Below are 22,089 nucleotides of genomic sequence, written 5' to 3'. Positions count from 1 at the left end.
CCTTCCTACCCCACCCCCACCAACTGACTCCGCTATCCCCGCTGCGGATGCACGGAGCTGCACGTAGACCAGAGCCCTAGAACTGCGAGAGCTCCTTCCGCCGCCCGGGACTATTTCCCCTTTCGCCTGGCTGGTTACTAGGTATAAAGCCGACAACAAGGCGTCTCTGAACTAAGTGTTCGCCGCCCGCTAGTAGCCGTACTCGGCATATGGAGATACAATAACACATTCCTATGTGGACTATTTTCGCTGAGTGACGTGCCCACATCTATTCCATAGGCGGCGGAGGGATACGTGTTTCTTCTCTCTTTTTTTTTTTTTTTGTGGGAGCCGTCACTGGATTCCCCCAGCGCTGTAGGGAATCGCTTTATAACTTGAGAGGGGAGGCGGAGCGTCACTTGCGTAGCTTAGCAACTCGAGCTTGATCGACGCTGCCGTTTACCCAATCGGAGACGTAAACTGTCTGCCCGGCCCCGCCTTCCACCCTGTTTTGGCCAATGCCAAGTTAGGAGGCGCGGTTTGCAAGGTGCGCGTGCAGCGTTGTTCCGCCTCCTCCTCCCAGCATAGTAGTGTCCTGCTGTACGGAGCTGGGTGAGGAAGGATCCCGGGCGGGTTGAGTACAATAGACGGTGACGGGTGGAGAAGAGACGTTTCCTGTGGAAGGTGACAACCACTGGATGAAAAAGTGGCGATAAACGGTGAGTACCGCCATAAGAGAGCGCTCTCTTGTAGTCACAAGTCTGCACTATCATCTGCTTTATTTACTGGAGGACTGCGGGCTGTGCCCTGCAATGCTTGTCACCTTTCCAGACTCCCATTACATGATACAAAGCCTCGGAGGGGCACCTGGCAACAATGTATCGATATGTAAATATTGCCGCATTGTATACCCCCAGGAATCAAAGTTTAGTGGGGGAGGGGTGGTTTTGGTAGGATATGGGGGGGTCATCTAGCAGAAAAGAAGGTGGGTGATCTAGTACATGGATTTGTAGACCCCTATGCTAGCTATCACCTTGGTTGGCATTGCCCACCATTGATGAGTTAGATCGGTGTCCTCAGCTTGGTTGGATAAGTTGATTCCTATTTCTGATTGGATGTGTTGGTTGGATCTCATGCTGGTTAGGAGCGCATCCTAGTTGGTTACGTTGCACCCAGCATGGTTGGACCTTGTGGTGATTGGATCCTGACCTGGTTGGATCTCATCCTGGTTCGGAGCCCATCGTTGGAGTGGTGGACTTCATTATGGTTGGATCTCATCCTGGTTCGGAGCCCATCGTTGGATTGGTGAACTTCATTGCAGTTGGATCTCATCCTGGTTTTTGGAGCCCATCGTTGGAGTGGTGGACTTTATTGTGGTTGGATCTCATCCTGGTTCGGAGCCCATCGTTGGAGTGGTGGACTTTATTGTGGTTGGAGCTCATCCTGGTTCGGAGCCCATCGTTGGTGGACCTCATCATTGGATTCATGTCCTGGTTGTATCTCATCCTAGCTGGACAGATTGGCAAAACCCCCTCATACTGGCTGGATATATCAGATCATATCTGCCTCTTTATGAATCTGGAAGGGACACAGGTTGTATTTCTGGGGGTGGCAAGTCCAGGTGACCCCCCAATTTTCCTGACCTTGTTACCCCTGAATGTAAATATTTAGCACTTGCTCCCTAGTCATGTCTTGGTAGGATATGTAAGATCCCATTTTGGTTGGTTGTGTCAGATTGATCACGTCTGCCTTTTTATGAACCTGGAAGGAACTGGGGTTGTGTTTTGGAGGTGACAAGTCCAGGTGACCCCCTATCTTCCTGGCCATGTGTCACATCTGGATGTAAATATTTAGCCACCTGCTTCCTGGTCACGTGCTTTCATTGGTATGCAATGAAGGGGCGGGGACTTATGCTGCTGCATGTATGACCCTGGCTGTAAACTTGACGTTGGTGTCTATTGTAGAGTGGTAGTCACACTTCATTGTGTGTGTGTTTTTTGTTAAGGAAGGACCCTGACCTGATTGGATGTCTTATTGATTACATCCTGCATTTTATGAATCTGTAAGGAACTGGATTTTTTTTTTTGTGACAAGTCCAGGTGACCCCCCCCCCCCCCCCTTCCTGACCATGTGTTGCCACCTGTGCTCTCGTCACCTGCTAGAACCCTGTCTCGGTAGGATATGTTAGACCCTATTTGGTTGGATGTGTCAGATTTATCACGTCTGCCTTTTATGAATCTGGAAGAAACTGGGCTTGCAATTTTGGGATAAGTCCAGGTGACCCCCTATGTTCCTGCCCATGTGTCACATCTGGATGTAAATATTTGGCTACCTGGTCACGTGCTGTCATTGGTATGTAAGGGCGGGGACTTGTGCTACTGCGCGTATGACCCTGGCCGTAAACTTGATGTTGGTGTCTAATGTAGAGTGGCAGACGCACTTCATAGTGTGTGGGGTTTTTTTTTTTTTTTTTGTTAAGGAAGGATCCTGACCTGGTTGGATGTCTTATATTGATTATATCCGGCCTTTTTATGAATCTGTAAGGAACTGGGTTTGAGATTTTGGGATGACAAGTCCAGATGACCCCCATTTCCCTGGCCATGTGTTGCCACCTGCTCCCTAGTCGCATGCTGAACCACGTCTCTGTAGGTTATGTTAGACCCCATCCTGGTTTGGTGTGTCAGATTGATCACATCTGCCTTTTATGACTAAGGAACTGGGTTGTTTTTTGGGGGTGACAAGGCCAAGTCATAAAGAAACTTCCTGGCTATGTGTCACCAGCTGATGTAAATATTTAGCTGCCTGCTCCATGGTCGCCCGCTGTCATTGGTATGCAATGAAGGGGTGGGACATGTATGACCCTGGTCATAGACTTGACATTTGACGTCTAATGTAGAGTGGCAGACACCCTTCCTAGTGTCTTTTGTTAAGTAAGGACCCCCTCCCTCCTCTTGGTTGGATGTGTCATATTGATTACATCCTGTCTATTATGAATCTGTAAGGAACTGGGGTTGTGTTTTTGGGGTGACAAGTCCAGGTGACCCCCATCTTCTTGGCCATGTCCTAAATGTAAATATTTAGCCACCTCGTCATGTGCAGGACCTGGTCCTTATTGGATGTGTTAGAGCCCATTCTGAATCCATAAAGAACTGGGTTTGAGCTTTTGGGGTGACAAGTCCAGATGACCCCCCCCCCATCTTCCTGGCCATGTACTGCCACCTGCTCCCTAGTCGAGTGCTGAACCCTGTCTCGGTAGGATATGTTAGATCCCATCCAGGTTTGATGTGTCAGATTAATCACACCTACCTTTTTATGACTTTAAGGAACTTGGGTTGTGTTTTTTTTGGGGGGGGGGGGGGTGACAAGTCCAAGTTATGCCCCCTCCCCCCCCCCAAAAAAAAAATCTTGGTTATGTGTCACCATCTGATGTAAATGTTTAGCTGCCTGCTCCCTGGTCAGGTGCTGTCATTGGCATGCAATGAAGGGGCAGAACATGTATGACTCTGGTCATAGACTTGACATTGGTGTCTAATGTAGAGTGGCAGGCACCCTTCCTAGTGTCTTTTGTTAAAGGAGGACCCCCCCCCCCCCCCCCCTTCCTCTTGGTTGGATGTGTCATAATGATTACATCCTGCCTATTACGAATCTGTAAGGAACCAGGTTTGTGTTTTTTGGGTTAAGTCCATGTGAACCCTGTCTTCCTGGTCATGTCCTAAATGTAAATATTTAGCCGTCTGGTCATGTGCAGGACCCAGTCCTTATTGGATGTGTTAGATCCTATCCTGGTATGAATCTGTAAGGAACTGGGTTTGAGCTTTTGGGGTGACGAGTCCAGCTGACCCCCATCTTCCTGGCCATGTGTTGCCACCTGCTCCCTAGTCGCATGCTGAACCACGTCTCTGTAGGATATCTTAGATCCCACCCTGGTTCAATGTGTCACATCGTATCTGCCTTTTTATAAATCTAAAAGGAACTAGGGTTGTAATTTATTTATTTTAAAAGGGATTGTATTTTTAGGGTGACACTTCTAGGTGCCCCCCCCCCCCCCCCCCCAATCTTCCTGGCCATGTGTCGCCTCCTGGATGTAAATATTTAGCCACCGGCTCCCTGGTCACATGCTGTCATTGGTATGCAATGGAGGGGCGGGAACATGTGCTGCTGCATGTGTCACCCTGGCTGTAAACTAGAAGTTGGGTTTTAAAGGTAGAGTGGCTCCACACAGACACCCCATAATTTTGTTTTTTAATAAAGAAAGTACTTTTTATGTAATTGTTCTGAGTTTAAGGTCCTCCTCTAACGTGTTTCATTCTGTTTGATCTCTAGAAACCTCCATGATGGTGCTTGTGCACCAAGACAGCATGAATGTCCTGGTGGGACAGAAGTTTGCCTGTGTGTTGGGGAACGATCTAAAACTTGATGCTTATGATGTAGCAGACTGGCCGTGGAAGAGCGGCATCATTCGGGCTGCCTCCCATAAAGAATTGGACTGTGACGAGTTGAAGGTAATTGGGTGCTTGTGAAGTCTACGTTATTCTTCTCATGTGGAAATGTTTGGCAGCTGCTTGATAAAGGCTGTGTAGTCATCTGTATGTAAATCTCAACAATAAATGTCTTTATTTGCTCCCTTTTGGTCTTTTACAATTTACTTTTTACCATTGAAAAGTGTTTTGTGATATATCTGTTAAGTGGAAAAAAAAAAAACTGATCATGTCAGAAATTCAAAGCTGTCCTGTTACTCCGCCAGTGTCTCAAAGAGCCCTCCTAGTTCTTATCATAGACTACAGAATGGTTTACCGTTTTATGTTGGAGGTTGGGCAAGTGGTAGCAATAGAGTAGTTTATCATTAGACATTGGGCGGGGAAGACACCACTCGGTCCACAAAAAATGGTTTGTTGCCAGCCCACATTGGGACTTAGGAGCAGAGTGCATTTCTGGCAGATCAGTCTTTTTTTTTTTTTTTTTTTCTTATTGAACGTCGCATCGCTAAAGAGTTAAAACAGAGAAGCGTCCATTCAGAGATGTACAGCGTGTGTTTTGTTTCCCTCGTTTTACCTTGACATATATTTTCAATACTGCATGTCATATTGTGGTATTTGTTGAAATACTGTAGACCTTGCCTTTTTTTTTTTTTTTTTTTTATTTTTTTTTTTTTAAGCAGAGGTAAGGGTGGGTGTTTTAGCTTAACCCTTTATAGAGTATGACTAGTTGGAAGTTGGAACATGCATAAGTTCAATGTTATCATGTGTGGGTTCTTTTGTTATATCTCCAGTTGCCCAATCTTTGCTTCCTTCTTGGTAGTCAACGCATCCTCTAGACCAGCCTTTTTTCAACCAGGGTGCCTTCAGGTTTCTCCAGGGGTGCCTTGGCATAATGCCTAAAATTTTCCCAGAGATTCTATACAAGCCAGTGGGTAGATGAAGCCCGACTTTTTTAGTTATTCAGTCAAAGGTGTTCATTGTGCACCATTACAACTGTCTAGCCACGGGGTCCTAACAACCAACAATGCTATTGGTTGATAAAGGGGGCATTTGGCACCTACACAGCATCCTTGTTTGACCTGCCCAGCCCCCCTCCATAAGCACTGGGGGGTCACATTTCCTGAGTGAGGGAGAAGAGAAACCTTGGAATATTAGTCAGTACCAGTGTGCAAAGTGTTTTATATTTGCTTTGGAAGAATAAATTGCCTCTAACTTTGCGTGTCCTGTGGATGTTATGTTTTTTAATATATTTTACAATGGGTTGCCTTGAGATTGTGCAGAGTGTAAGGGTGCCCTGACTGAAAAAAGATTGAGAAACTGATCTAGGCTTTGTAGGGATTCATGATCCTAGAGCAGCCTTTCTTAACCGTTTTAGACCTGAGGGAAACCTTGAAATATTTGACCTCCTGCTAAAAGTATTAGATCTATATAGCTAAATGATACGTTGGTGTGAGCAGTAGGTTATATAGACTTTTGTGTTTTAAAGGGGGCGGGGGTGTACTTATTTAGTCAAGAACTGAAACTCGTGATGGACAGAATGCATAGACCGAGAAGTGTCTTATGGCATTTGGGTGTATAAGTGATGCTTTCCATAGGTAGTGGGTGTAGATGTGACTCAACCCCCTTAAATACAAAAGTGGTGGATGCAGGAGATCAGTCTGCCACTGTTCCTTTCTCAAGGAACCCCTGTCAACCTCTTAAGGAACTCCCAAGGTTTTCATGGAACCCTGGTTGAGAATGTCTGCCCTAGACCACTGTTAACCTGTAAACCCCATGGTCTGTAACTGCAGGGTCTTCTGGTGACCTGTAATGGTTCATTCTTCGCTGTGTTTAGTCTTTCAATATGTTTTTAATTCAGTAGTCATCTATCTTTGTGCTCTTTTTACATGGAGAACTATTGTGTACATACTTAAAGTTCCATAAAAGGTTCAGTACCTATAGGGAATTTGAAGCGTGATCATATTTGTTTGAAATTGTGTGTCCCCAGGCTATGGCATTTTCTGTGCTTCAGCCTTAAGGTGGTTGTAAACCCTTACAAACCACTTTGACCTACAGGTAAGCCTAGATTAAGGCTTACCTGTAGGTCCAAGCAATATCTCCTAAACCTATATGGTTTAGGATATATTTGCCCGAAAACGGGCACCGCTGTCTACGGCGCATGCGCCGTAGACAGCGGCGCGCAGGCGCACTGAGCGCGGCATTTCCAAGAATGGAGCTGCCGCGCGTGTCGACTCCCGTGCGCATGCGCGGGAGTGACGTCATCGCGGCTTCGCCGAATGACAGCGGCTGAGCTGCGAGACGCCACCAGCAAGATGGATGCGGCGGACTACAGGGGACAGCGGTGACTTCGCTGGCTCCTGTGTCAGGTAAGTGACACATAATGGGCTACTATGCGATGCATAATAGCCCATTATGTTTTGCCTTTGCAGGGAATGAAAGAGGAAGTAAACCCATCAGGGTTTACTTCCTCTTTAATGTTGGTATTTGGCATTCTCAGAGATGGTCCCATTCTTTCCCCTTACTCCTTTTTACCTTTTTGGTGCTGTATCAATATACTTACAAATGGTGTGGCTCCAGCAGTGTCCTCTTCTCCAAATGCCCTCCTAGTTGAGATCTTGTCCCGCACCACTCTTTTAACATCACAGGGAACCGGCTGCTTCATTACAGTTCTTGCAGTTGGCCCTCTAATGACGTGGTGCCCAGATTGTCTATGCAGACAGGTGCCGCCGTGTCTTGTGTTTATAAATTGTTCTGTGACTGGAGGTTAGTAATGCCTCCTGGAATATTGACTTCACCTATCTTGGGCTGCATTCATTGAACAAGTAAACGGATATGACAGATCTGTCTCTGCATGTGTAAGATCTGCCACTGCCCCTGTTTTCTGTGAATGTGGGGAGTATTGATTGGCAGTTCGCTTTGATCACAAAGTTGGCTTGACTGCGTTTACCCTCCAGGGTGAACCCAGAGCAGGAATTTCAAATCTGTGCAACTGGACAGTTTCTGCTAGATCTCTTTTGTGAAACCATCCAGCAATTGTCGGCTGACCTGCTCTGGACAAGGCATGTAGACAACAAGGAAGTTTGGGAGGGGAAGAGTTTCAGAACTTTATTAGTGTCAGGAATGACAGCTTAGCCCATGTGTTCTTTGGTTGTAGGTGGGATACATAATGAAAAGTTCTTAACCTAAATGAACACAAAGGAACCCTTGAAATTACTTTCTGGTCTCGGAACCCGGGCTAAAAAATGCTACAACTCATGATACATTAGTGTGGTCAGTGAGAAGAATGTTTGTTTCTTACGCTTGTGGTCATTGAGAAGAATTATCCCCTTACATATAGCTAAGAAGGCCAAAGTTGTCAGTGGGAACCTATGTGAGAGGCAGAAGTTGCTTAAGGAACCCTAGTTGAGAAACCCTGCCCTAAATGAATGTGAACCCCTTTTCAGGTTGTTTGTTTTCTTTTGCTTGCATCCCTGCTTGGGAGTTTTCGGCATCACCATTAATACACAAACAGTCTCATTCTGACTTCTCATGAGAACAAACCTTTATTGTGGTGAGAGTCTGTTTGGAATGTTTCTCATCGCTTCCTGTCCCAGGTGGTATCCACCACCAAGACAAAAAGGGAGAATCTTCTGAACCTGGGCTGAGAGAACTGGCAGATGATTAATCTTTGGTTTGAGCTACTGTTGGGTGCCCATCAAGTGAAGCCTTGCTGTGTGGGAACCACATTGCTGGAACTATTAAGCTTATTTAGGCTCAGTTCATACTGCCACGATTGGTATCTAACTTGAGACCCCAAGCCGCGTGACAAAAATCCTACCTTGGTTAATGAGAGCTGTCTTAATTAGCACTACTGAAGTCGCTACTATTTTAGAAAAGGTTCCTGTACTACTTCAAGGTGACTTCTATCTGACTTGTGCCTCAAAGTACTCAAGTTGCCAGGAAGTCTCTTGGCAAAGTTGCGTGACTTTCAGGTTGTGGCAGTGTGAACCGAGCCTAAATGGTGTTTTTTTTTTTTTTTTTTTTTTTTTTTTTTTTTTTTATATCTGGCTACACTTGAAAGCCTAAAAGTTCCCATTGCGTCGTTGAGTATGTTCTAGAGATGATCAAACTTTGACACTCCGAGTCCATTTTTTTTGGAAGCCTATACTTTTGAATTTGGTTGGCTATCGAATGAGTTGTCTAAAAGAGTTGGGTGTCTCTGCATTTGTATGCATAGTTGGATTTGTTTTGTAGTCTTCTTAAATCTAGAGATGGAAGGGTGATTGTTTTTATCTGTTATGGTTTACCTGAAAAATCTTGGGAATTTAGGAACCAAATGTTAGCGAAACAGCAGGGTTATAACTTTTTTGGTTATTGTCCGTGGAAGCACCTGGCTTTCAGTTGTTAGAGCAGAGGTAGGCAACTGTGACACTCCAGCTGTGGTGAACCTACAAGTCCCATGAGACAATGTAGGACTATGACTGTCATGACTTAGAGGCATGATGGGAGTTGTAGTTTTACCTGAGATTACCTAACACTCTGCTTTAGAGTGTGCTGACTTTCAGCTTGGATTGACTTTTAGACTTGAAGCAAAACTTGACTTTAAGTATAGTGTCATTTTGTAATTGCCAGCCAAAGCTGCCCCCTTGCTCTGTTGGTTGGTATCCACTGCTCCTATCCCATAGTTAAATGAATGACGCCTGGGGAAACTGATCGGCAAGCATGGCCGTTCTTATTTTGGGGCGAATCTGTTGATAAGCATTGTCTTCTGAGAGTCATTGTTTGCATAGGCATTTGGGAGGCCGGCGCAGGCATTGTCATAGGTCCATTCTTTCCATGTTTTGTTATGCAACACTATTGTGTTGTAAACCAAAATGATTCATAATGGCTTAGCCATGTGATAAACAATGCAACACACACGAGTTTTATCTGGTAAAGTGTAAGCTAGTCTGTTTGCCGGGAAGTATTGTAGACACGTGTGTAGATGTCCTTGCCGAGCCTCAGTTTGGTTCTTTGTGCGAGATTTAGCTTGCCTCTTATTTTAACTATGACCATGAGATTATCATTATATGCTGTTGACAACATTTTCTAAACTTTAGAGCCAACCATTAGTAGCATGAGTTTGTATGGAAGCCAGTCAAACTTTCAGTATGTTTTTGGAATTTTGACGGAAACCAAAGCAGCTGAAAAGGAATCTCTCATGTGGAGGAGCATATAACCTCCGGGCACATGGGATGCTGTTGTAAATATTAGCCAGGAACAGAACATTGAGGTCACTGTGCTAATCTCAAAAGCACTGTATTTTAACCCATTGATAAAGCAAATTTTTATGGCAACCTTACATTTCTGGATACCTCCAATGACTAAATGAGTGCTTGCGTATGATGCAGCGAGTTAGATCTAGTTGCCAACGTTGAATATTCAGAGGTCGTTATAATTACACTTTTTCTTTTTTTTTTTTTTTCTTCTGTTGCCTTCCATACTTTGCTGCTATATTTCAGACATTGAAAGATACTAAACATGCCCTTGACCACCATTCAAACTAATGCTTTCATTTCCAAACCTGCACTGGAAGAATGTTGAAGAGATGTTCTCCTCATAGGTCCATTCTTGGACCCTTACAACAGTATTGGGTTAATGTGTGTTTTTTTTTTTTTTTTTTTTTTTTTTTTATTGAAAGATTGGGTTAATAGCTTTTTTATTTTTTTTATTTGTATAAGTAATCAGTATGGTGTGCTGATCCTAATGAGCCTTTCTTTCTGTGCCCGATCCTGTATTGAATGCTTCTGCATATGCCAGCTGCCATTGGCATTGTTTGGCAATGCCACTTAGAACCATCCCTTTGCTTCCTTGAGCCAAGTAGTTGCATAGTTAATTGGAGCACAAAGAAATGTGTCCATTGTGTCCCATCTCAAATATTCAGACAGGACATGTTCAAGTGCTTGATATTCTTGCAGATATTTGTTTAGAAGATTGCTGACACAGTTGTCTTGTAGCTTCCATAAGAAGTCTCGATCCCACTGATGGGTTAATGAATTGGCCAGAAGTGAATGCTTGGTGCTGTACACGGTCTGCTAAAGCTGTAAAGTGAACCTCAAGCAGCTTGCCACTGAGTAAAGGAGGCATTAAGAGTTCTTTGTAAGCTGGCCAGATGGGCTACTCTATATGCTCCTTTCAGATCATTCTACAAACCTGCAGCTGACAACTGGAGGCAGACATCTTGTGGGCTGGGACATCACTGACAGTATGAACCTGATAGGCTACACTTGGAAGCTTGGTTCTGCCCACAATATGGCTGCCTCTACAATCTGATTAGTTTCAGTTTAAGTTATGTCATTGTTTTATGCTGTGTACAGTGGGGACATTAGGAGAATATACAACATAGTAACATATATAGAAATGTCTGGAAGAGTAGATGAGGGTAGTAGAATACCATTAGCTAAGTTCTCCATTTTTATTTTTGTCAAACCTACTTTTTACTAAGTGGTTCTAAAAGCAAATAATCATGCTTAATGTTATGATCATGGGTGGTTTTGGGCTTGGAGACCACTTTTTAACGGGGTGTTGTCTGTTTTGTATGGATGGTACGGTGAATGTTTTAGAGCCCTCAAAGAACACGGTGGGTCATGTTATCCCTGCATCAGGACAGGTCCAAACATAAACGGGCTACTTCACCAGTATTTTGTAAAAGGATCCAAAAAATAGGACCGGCTATTGGTCTTTGAGTAATGAGTACAAATATGTGTCCATAACTATTGGTTTTAGAGGACTGATTTAGAAGACATGGTTGCATTATTGTATGTGCTGGACGTAAATATGTAACTTGGTGTTGCTTAAAAATGAATATTGGTATTTATAGACAAAGTGCGGTATGAAAGTCGTGATACTTTTTTTTTTTTTTTTTTTTTTTTTTATATGGTTGATTTGGACATTGTGGCTGCCTGATGGTGAACTAATGTTTTTACCATCTGAGGCTCCTTGTATGGCATTGCCGTGTGTGTGTGTGTGCATGCAATGTCGGCGTTGGAGAACTTGTTTTTCCACGTAGTATGTTCTTGATCTGTTACCAGGCAGAGTTGAGTAAAAGTGCTGAGCTCTCTGGGAGATACTGTGATCAGTATAGTAATCAGAATTATGGGGAATTTAGAACAGTACATTTTTGCTATAAAACATTCTTCACATTGTAAAGTTAACTGTGGTTTGTCTACAGTTTAGTGATTAACGGCACGTCCTTTGTTGCATGCCTTCTTGGTTAATCAAAAAAATTGTGTGTGTGTGTGTGTAAGAAGCCATGTGACCCAGCCCAAGCAGTGAGAGAGCCATTGTTTTCTAGTGAATGTCCTTAGCAATGGTGTGCTGCTTTGCTTCTCTTCCCCCACCCCCCAGCTGCTGTGGGTTTGCAAGTTCCTCTGTGTACGTGCGGTCTGCCTTGCTGAGGAGGGGGTTGTTATCGTGTGTAAACTTGGAATGAGCAGATTCTTCAGCATACAGTTGGGGAGGGGAGCGCTAGGCTAGCTTGTTGATCTCGTGAGTCATGCGAGGGGTGTAGCCCGGCCAAACATGACATTATCGTGCTCCATGAAAGTCGACGAGCAAGCTTTTTTTTTTTTTTTCATTACATTGCAATATGCATCTTTATGAAATTAGTGTTAAGGTTTTCTTCATTTCCTGCTCATTCATCCATAACGGTGCTTGAAATCTTGCTAATGGCCTTGTGTATTGTGTGCAATTATTTTTTTTATTTTTTTTCCACCGGCAAAATGCCTGTTGGGTATTATCAAAAAAAAAATATATAAAGTATATCTTGCATTGGGTGTGCCTGCTTCAGCACATATGGCTATTGAAGACTTTGATCTTGGATAAAAAAGCAAGAAAGTCTGCAATGGTGGCCTCAATGATTTACTTTAGGTGCAATTGGTTTGCATTAGCTGAAAGGGAAAGTAAACAAATCCATAAAATGGTTTAATTTCCGTCACGTGCCGGAAATGAATTGCTCCCATTGGTTGTGCTCTCAAACTGTCAAGCCATCCAATGGCAGCATCATTGGGAGTTGTAGATTAAACAAAGGTAAAGGTGGTAGCTTCCTGGGTTTAGTAACACTTTAAGCATGTTGGCCAGGAGAGGTACTTTTTACCTGCTTATTTTATTCTCTGTTCTGTATATGGCATTGGCCATTTGATATCAGTCCCAGCCCTTTGCTGCATCCATTCTGGGGTCCCTAATGTTGGCCATGAAATCAGTTGGGGGTCATTGATTTAACCAGTGTTTTACTCTGGGAGAAAACCAAAACACCATAAGTGTGTGTGTGTGTGTGTGTGTATATGTATATATATATTCTAATTTTTATTTTATTTTTCATGAGCCAGACCATTTAAATGCTTTCCATGTCCTTTTCTGAGCCTCGTGGCCAGTGTTGGGCCACACCTGTAATTGTTATACTTTGATCCAAGTAGCCATTGCTCTTTAAATTACAGTTGGCACCGAAAATGTTGAGGTTTCCTCTAGTCGTTGAGCTGGTTCCTGGAATGGACAGGCTGGCTCTAGAATTCCGTAATAATTTGACCACCCCCGATGTTTTAATTTGCGATGCAAACAAATGGCTTGCTGGATGCACAATCAGAGCCCCAAAGCAGTGGTGACATTAAATCATGCTTTGCTTTCGATCTGATTTAAGATAGTTGCAATGCTTTGGTTGTAATATCAGAACAGCAAGCAGATTTTTCTTGACGTCCGTCAGCTGTTTACTCTTGCTGACTCCTCCCACCAGCCAGTAAATGGCAGACTTTCAGTTTCAGGCCTGCTCTTATAGGTTGACGGGCAAATCAGGAAATGATGCAAGCTCTTTCATAAGAAAAGTCTCTGACTGTAACTTTGTAGAATTACACTGCATGCATATGGCCATGCATGCTTGCAGTCAATCCACTCCTGCAATTTTGCTATTAAATAAGGCAACAATGGAACAATATAGATTAGCTTATCAGTGGAAAGGCATGAAAGTGCAAGTTCCTGTAGGTCAACCATTTTTGAAATTAGGCCCTTTTTTTACAATTTGTTTTTTTTTCTTGGCTGCCTCCAGGCATTTCCCTTTTGCAGGAATAAGTAGAGGAGATGGGAGGGTGCTTGCATTGCAAATTGCATACTATAAAAGGAATTTACTGGGGGGGGGGGGGGGGGGGGGTGTGCAGGCTGTTGGAGCAGAGGATGTGTGAGAGCGGATTAGTCTGGCAGCTGTGCACTTCAATAGATTTAAATATTGCACAGAGATGTTCTTAAAATTATTTAAAAAAAATACATGTGGATTGTGAGTTTAGGTCTGTATTTTGCATCGTCATTGCAGAGGCCAAAATTCTCTTAGAAATGACTTGGTATGTGTATTGCCTCTTTGCTGGATGGTAGTCAAACTTATAGCCCAGCCTTTCTCAACCATTTTAACAAAGAGGAACCCTTGAAACTTCATGGGCTGTGGTTTGGTGATCCCCGTCTTAGGGAACCTCTACTAATAATTATAGTATATAGAGCTAACTGGGCGTTTGGGCAGTATGAAGACTCCTACATTCTGTGTTGGCTAAAAAATGTTCATCCATAAAGATGGCTAAAAATATCAATTGCTCATTGCAGAAGGATCATCTAGCCGTCTCTGGAGGAATCCTTGGGTTTCCCGGCACCCTGGTTGTGTGCGACTGCTGTAGATAGGGTTGCTGCCTCATCCCTTTAAACCAATATTTAATTACACAATTTCTGTGGCTGAATTAAGGTGGTAATTCAACTCTGTGCCTTTTCTGAAATTAGCATCAGAACCCGTGTAATTCATATGTGTTCGGGTTTAAAGAGATGAGGTGGCAACCCTAGCTGTAGCCCATCTGGCATTGTCGTGTGTGGTGTGTGTTTGTTTTTTTTTTTTTGTTTTTTTTGTCTTCATCGCGTAATGTTTCATAACAAACCAGTTTAAGCCGTTTGAGAGCAGGAAGTGTGATTAGTGAATTGACTGCAAGTGAATGTGTATTCACAAGTCTTTCATACATTTGGTGAACAAATAATCATTGATGGGGGTGGGTGGAATCCGGTTCCAGCAGTTTTTCTCATACTGGATTAGATGTAGCTTGGAATAGAACTGGATATGAGCATGGGACATGTCTTAGATATATTTTGTTTTTAATTTTTTTTACCTGTAGCATTTATCAGTGGAGATTATACTATGAACACAAGTCTACCTTGTTCTGTTCACATTTCATGTAGTAAGAACAAGCATTATCATGTGTAGGGTTTTTTTATTTTTATGTTTGTGTTGCGCCGTAAGGGAAGCCCATTCATTTCAGTGGACTGCCCTATGGCACGTCTGTCACCCAAAATAATCTCTTGCTCCTCTGGGTGACGTGCTTCATACAATTTATTTAAAAGTGTGTTTTTATTGGGTTGTGTGGCAACTGATGCAAAATCGCCCAATGTTTGGGGTGCCATGAAGAATTCTGGCATCCAAGTGCTCATTTTACCACAATTTCTACTCGCGGGCAGCATTACGGTGATTCCAAACTGCCAAATGTGAATCAGGTTTCCATTAAACTCTAGGTTTCCTCCAGAGATTGCTAGGGGTTCCTTGAGCAACTTCTGGTTCTCGGGTTTCCACTGACACAATTTGATCTTTTTTTATCTATCTGTAAGTGGGTACTTCGGTGACCGCAATTGTAAGGAGCATTCTTCCCACTGACCGTTACACTAACGTATCATGAGTTGTAGCTATATTCCTTTTTAGCAGGGGCTCCCTGAGACTGGACATTTTTATTTAAAGGGTTCCTGTGTTGAAAGGCTGATTTAGAGAGGCTTTCCACCTCTCCATTCAACGTCTCCTGAGCTGAATGTATGAACTGAAGAGGACAGCTGGGCAGGGACCTGCAGAAGAGACTCTTACCAGGGAGCTGTTTTCTGCATTGCCCTTGGCCACCCGTGGAATGGCAACTGAAGACCATTTGCTTGAAGATTCTTAAAGGAAAACCCAATGGCATTTTCCTAAAAAAAAAAAAAAAAAAAAAAAAAAGTTTGGCTCCCAGATTGATCTGTGGTAATACTCAGTACATGGGCTGAGTGGGTATAACTGTGTCCTGTCTTGCAGGGATCTGTGATGATTAAAGGGGTGTTGCAAAGCATGATGATGTAGGAAATGGTTAAAAAAAAAAATTAACTTTTTTATTTAACTTCATTGCTTTTGCAGTTGAATGGTTAATGGCTGTGCATTAATTCATTGCGATAAGCTGGGTGTACACTAGTAGAATTTTGACATTTCTTTCATGAGTTGTTTTTCTGCTAATCTTTGAAAACTGGAAATGCTAAATTTTGTTGGGTGATGCTCTCAGGTGGGAGAAAACCCGAGTTCTTCCCTCCTAGTTTTGGGACCACAAGCTCCCGTTTTCATGTGAGTCTTTCAAACTGTTTTCATCATTTTTATAAGCTGTTAATCCTTTAGGGTCGCCCTGCCCCAGTAACCATTCTGATGCCACCAGTTTATGTTCAGTGTGCGTTTTTTGTTTGGGTTCTGCTTGTACTGGATTCAGATGACCTAGGGAAGGATTTCAACAGTGAGAAACGTTCAGTTTGGTTGCAGGAGGATTTTCATCTTTAACCCTCATGTGTCTCTGTAGACTTTGTTTTTGTGGTTAGATCTTATCCCAAATAAAATAGATGCAATGCCACCAGTTATGTTTTTGCTGGGTAATCTTAGAAAAAGAAACCCTCTTCTAGTGATTACTCATCCCTTCCCCCTGCTGGCTAGACAATTTCATGTAAACAAACAGCCACATGGTGATCAACCCCTCCCATCACTGGAAGTGGGTGTGGAGATAAATCCCGCCCTCCCCGGGGAGGTCACTTCATCTCTGACACATCCATGTGCCGTGTATATTACCAACATTTCCATTCACTATTTAAATACAATAATTGCAGTTTACAACGGATCCTATTCTCTCCAGCTGTACTGCCAGTAGAACAGAATACATTGCGGGATATGATTGTGTAATAATAAGACTTCTATGTAGATGTTAGAATAAAATCTCATTTGGTGCTGGAAGTTGCAGAAGCACCGTTATACATTCCCATCTGATTTCTTTTATTTTTGCCTTTAATTTTTTTTATTTTTTTTTTTTTTCATATTAACCCATTATGTTATGGTTTTTTATTTTTTTTTGGGTGGGTTTATATCTGTATTGATGACTAGTTTTGTAAACTGTTAATCTAGACACCTACATAAAATTCTGCTACCAAAATCGATGGTTTAAAAAAGAAGATATTAGCTTTTTTTTTTTTTTTTTTTTTTTTTTTTTTTTTTGTCTCATGAATTTTAATGACTAAATTGTCAGCAATTGTAGGCACCTTTTTTTGAAGGCGTGTTAAAAATCCTGCTTGTTGTATATTTGGGAAATAAAAAAATAAAGATGCACCTCCCTGTTGGTTTTGAAAATGCAGCAAGAACGCTTCAAAAGTGTTGCGGTTTTTGAATTTTTCATGACCTGTGAAAAACGCACCATAAGCACAGCAAAATCACGGGCATCTTCGGCAGTCATTATCTTATGTTTTTTTTATTTATTTATTTTTTTGGCACATCCCTGAAAATCCTATTTTTGGCCCATAATTTTTCAGCGGATCACTAAAACAAAGTGTAGATAATATTTGACCCGATTTTGCTTAATTTTCTTTAAACCCTGTAGTTTTGGTTCCTAAATGTGTCGATGTCCTTATTTTAAGCCGTTGGACCATTTCAGATGTGGAAAAGTACTGAACTAAATTCCACAAAATACTCCCGTTTAGCAATGGGACAGTCAGGCTGGCCACACAATTTTCCTTTTTGAATTTACCAAAGCCATTTAATGAGGCCAAACCTACGCATTTTCAATTGGTATGCAATCAGGGAGGCCCTTGTACTACATAGTTGAAGGTATATCTGAAGGAAATTGTATGATGTATGGCCAGCTTTGCATCCCTTGCTGGACACTGTTGTCTTCCCCTTTTTGGGCTAATGCTGGGTTCCAGGTTTTTGGACTCTGGTCAGCAGGAGGTGCATGCACATGGGAGCCGTCAATCCACACAGCCAGGAATGTATGCGAGCTGCACATTTATTGCAAAACTGCAGGCAGGCAAGTGTGTATTACACAGAAGAGACCTGGCATATCTCTTCTGCAATAAGGTACTGCCACTCATTTTTATTTGTAGATTTAGTTCCACTTTAAGAAATGTTGGTTGGCTGAAACCTACAGCTATCTTTTTTGAGGATTTTTTCTTTTTTTTTTCTTTTGAATCTGTTCTGTCATTTAAAAGGGGAATCACAGCTGCAGCTCTTTAGTGTAGCGTTGTTTTTTTCCCTCTAAGCACGCATGGACATTTATGCCGTTCAAACAGAAATTTTATGAATGTTAAAAATAGTTTGGCATGGCAAGAAGCAGCTGTTGCTAGGCGTGGTGTGCTGAGGAGTGAAGGTTCATGAAGACCGGCTTTGTTTATGAACCCTGCATTTTGCGGTTGAGTGCAGCGCTGTGTTAAAGCGTGCTTTTGAATGCCGAGCACAGCTCCAGAATGATCCTCGCTGCGAGATTAAATGGGAACCTTTAGGCCCCTTTCACACGGACAGCTGTTCTGTCGCTGTTAAAAGCATGTTTTGTTTGCAATTCAGAGAATCCTGGAACAGCGTCCACTTGCAGTTGTACATTGCGATTAGCTGTGTTTACATGCGGCTGCGTTGGAACATTCTTGCCATTTCTGATGTGCTTCGTGTCTTTTTCCTTGTTGCCGCTATCTGCGGGAGAAATAGTACACTGCGATTATGTGCAGATAGCTGCAATAAATCGTTGCTGTATGCAGTCAAATATTTTTTTTATTTTCTATCCGCACCAAACCCCATGTGACAAAAAAACGTTGCTGAATGCAGTGTGTGAATGGGGCAATAGGAAAGTATTGTGTGTGTGTGTGTGTGTTTAGCTGCGGTAACTTGATCGGTCTACAGCTAAAAGCTGAATTCTGTCCACCCGTGTGAAAGGGGCCTTAGAGGACTTTCACACCTAGCCACGTTCGCAGTAAAGTGCCACTATTTTTAGGCCGCTAGTGATGTACTTTTTATCCCTGCTAATGGCTGAAAAAGGGTTAAAAGCGCCGCTGCACATTGATTTCAATGGGCAGGGGTGTTGTAGGAGTGGTGTGTACAGCGCTTCTACAGCACCTTAAAGATGCTGCTTGCAGGACTTTTTTGTGCGTTCTGACAGTGCTTTCACATTGGAGTGACAGGAGAGGCACTTTACAGGCGCTATTTATGGCGCTATAGTGCCTGTAAAGCACCTCGGTGTGAAAGGAGTCTTAAGAATAACAGATGGTAGCTCATATTATCAGTGAAACACTATTTTACATATTTTGTCATTGTAAACTTTAATGCCTACAAGAATTATTTTTTTATTTTTTTTGATCCTCCTTTTGTGTGTTGGTCTGCGGAGGACATTGGTTGCTTATACAGAATTGAAGTGTTGCTAACCGCCGCCTTGACAAAATTTATTTTTTAGTCATGCTGACTTGCATTGAATCCAATCTAGGTGGAACAGCAGGCTGTGAGACCTACATTAGTCATTTATCTGGCTGTGGTTCAGTTGTGTGTGGGTGGGTGGGTGGAGCTATCGCCCGTGTTGTGCAACGTCATACTGACGGAAGTTCTGCATGTCTGCTACTAAATATAGTTTATTGTCACAGTGATGTGTCTTATCTGCTGCATCATTTCTTTGTGTGTGTGTGTGGAGGTTTTTATTTATTTTTTTTCTTCCCCCCCCTAAGGTCTGTGTGGAGTTTGAAGATGAATCCTGGGAGAACAGATCGTGGATTGATATATATGGACCCCAAGTCCAGTTGTTCTTGGTTGAGCACAGCCTGGCAGTGGCTGATCGCCAGTGTCCAAGTAACCCCTCGGTATCTGTGCTGTGTCCAGCAATGGTGAGTATCCACGCAAGCAGTGACCTCGGGTTGTGAAGAAATGGCAGACCCATCCTCATATGCCACTGACTTTAATAAAAGCTATTTCAACAAATGGCTGATTAGAATATCTTCTAGAAATTTTGTGTATTACTTTTTAAATGTCGCACCTATAGTCTGACATTAGAAGTGGCAGATACATTTTTTATTTTTTTTGTGTGGTATTTGCATGTTTTCTGAATTAAATGTATATAATTATAATTTTTTTTTTGTTTTGTTAAAACACAGCAATATAAGGCATTGGTGGCCAAAGTGTCTATGGATCCGATGACCTGCATACAGTTTCTCGGGGACAAGAACAAAGTCTACATGCATACAGAAGTTGTGAAGCCTGTGCGGGTAATTGTTGACTTCATTGTTCTCGTTCAGAGAGCAGCTGGGTGAAACCGTATAGTCAAATTTTGACTTTAGGCCTACATTAAGGTGCCGGCACATGAGTCGATCATCATTCGAATTATATATTACATCTTGTCCGGCAATCCAATCTTCTACCCTTTTTATTTTTTTCTCCCATCGACTGCTTCCTGAATTTTGAGTCTTTATGTTCTCATATAACAATGGAAGATGCAGCACTGGAAGGATTGTACTGCTTGTGTGATCTCTACTAATGTCATGGGCAAAAGCTGACCACCTGGAATACTGTTTGGCTGAGCAGCATTGCTAAAAACTGGCTAGTAGTAGTCTTAAAATGTAGAAGTACTTTTGTTGCTAGATCACATGCCAGTGTTGCTTATCAGAAGGCTTCAAAAGGCTTATTTGGTTATATACATTTTGTTTGATAAGGAATTTATATCTCATTGACCTTCTGCACTTAATGGCTATTTTAGCCTTAAGGCCCCTTTCACAAGGGTGGACCGTTAAGAGCCGCCCGTCAGGTTTTTTTTTTGTTTTGTTTTTTAGGCGGACCTGAACGGATGCTCCATGCAGAAGTCTAAGGAGCGACAGATCTGCTGACGTCCGATCCAATACACTGAATCCAGATGGATGGAACCCCTATTTTCCATCCGTCTGGTGTATCGGATGAAAACTGACAGGCGGTCTGTCTTCATCCGATTCCCCCATTTAAGAGCGGAGATCTAACAAGTCCTTCCCTGCACAGTTAGTGGAGACGGACCTGTCATCCGCTGGCTCGGCGGGGATCAATGGATCGATCGCTGCTGAGCAAACAGTCCATGCACGGACAGCCCTGTGCGAAAGGGGCCTTCGCGTTCTGTTATGGTTCAAATCCTTTTGGTAATGTTTAAGCCCATAGAATACTATTAAGCTTTGACTTAAAATGTTTAAACCCCCCCCCCCCCCCCCCCCCCCAAAAAAAAAATAATCCTGTTACTTTAAAGCATGTTATTCAGCACGGTGCTTGTGCTGTCATTTGGCTACTTCATCCGCAGCCCTGATCCCTGCCCATCGGCTCATGGCAGGGCCCGCCCCTGCAACTCCTGCTGCTCAAATAACATTTATATTGTCATACTATCAGTGTCCTAATCCTGTGTCCCCGTGTGTGCTTTATAAAAAAAACAAAGCCGATTTGTGTGTGTGTGTGTGTGTGTGTGTATATATGTATGTATGTATGTATGTATGTATATATATATATATATATATATATATATATATATATATATATATATATATATATATATATATATATATAATGTGTATGTATAGTGTATATATATATATATATTTTTTTTTTGGTTGAACTGGATGGACTTGTGTCTTTTTTCAACCTGACTAACTATGATTTCATACCTCATTTTACAGCGCCTCTTTCTCCTAACAGCAGCAGAGGAGTCTCGGCCCGCTTGATGCAGCTGTTGGAGAGAGAGAGCCAGCCTGGCATGTGATTACCCCCCTTTAGCACACAAAGGGGGACACAGGATTAGGACACAGTGGGGATAGTATGAAGATGTGAATGTGGCTTGACAACCACTTTAATTTGATTGTACAAAATTGGTACTGAATGGCCATGGTCCTCTCACCCTATGTCAAATATTCAGTGACCGTCCAACTTCCACATCTGATAAGATGTTTTGGCACAACATAAAAATCTCTGCATACAGTTTTTTGCTTAAAGTGATTCTAAAGGCTTTTTATTTTATTTATTTTTTATAGACGTGTTATTGCATACCTGCTCTGTGCACACTGAATTTGCACAGTGCAACCCTGGTCCTTCTCTTCTCAGCTCCCCTGCCCCCATAAAAAAAACTGCCTTTTAAACTATTTTAAAAAAACAGGCTAGAACAGTTTTGGGGAAAAAAAATATATTATGGCAGTGGTGCAATCTCTGGCTGTTGATTATACCTAAAGTGGAGACGCTGGCTGGCAGGATTGTGACTTGTATTTTTGTTTTCTGAACTTTAAGCTCTGTTAGGTCCTCATATAACCTGGTGGTGGAGCTCATTATTCGTTTCAGCTGTTCACAGGCCTGTCCCCCCCCCCACATGTTATAGTTTTTCTTAAGAAGATGACCAGTCATAAATCATTAAATTCTTTTACAAGCTAACTGGATATGCCACACCTAGTGGTGCCTAATCAATCATTTCGATTTCTTTTTTTGGAATGAAGAAAGGAGAGGGGGAAAAAAATTGCAAAAACAGCATGTGAAGACCAAGTCTCTTAATGATCCCACTCATTTGCTTTTATATATACAACCGAGAAAGTAGTG

At 42.5% G+C, this 22,089-nt stretch overlaps 1 protein-coding gene across 1 annotated transcript in view; it reads left to right on the top strand.

Annotated features, from left to right (window-relative positions):
• Positions 1-513: 513 nt before the first annotated feature.
• KDM3A (lysine demethylase 3A) overlaps positions 514-22,089 on the top strand; it is a 54,522-nt gene continuing 32,946 nt past the window's right edge. Inside the window, exons 1-4 of the mRNA XM_077477968.1 lie at positions 514-698; positions 4,303-4,481; positions 19,233-19,388; positions 19,656-19,766. Of these exons, the coding sequence (XP_077334094.1) occupies positions 4,311-4,481; positions 19,233-19,388; positions 19,656-19,766 (438 nt within the window). The 5' untranslated portion in view covers positions 514-698; positions 4,303-4,310. The remainder of the gene's footprint in view (positions 699-4,302; positions 4,482-19,232; positions 19,389-19,655; positions 19,767-22,089) is intronic.

This window comes from Lithobates pipiens, unplaced genomic scaffold (genome assembly GCF_037356315.1).
Source record: "Lithobates pipiens isolate NorthernLeopardFrog02 unplaced genomic scaffold, aLitPip1_a1.2 Scaffold_13, whole genome shotgun sequence".
In the NCBI taxonomy this organism is placed as follows: domain Eukaryota; kingdom Metazoa; phylum Chordata; class Amphibia; order Anura; family Ranidae; genus Lithobates; species Lithobates pipiens.
The sequence above is the reverse complement of the archived record's forward strand: the minus strand, read 5'-3'. Positions and strand labels throughout refer to the sequence as shown.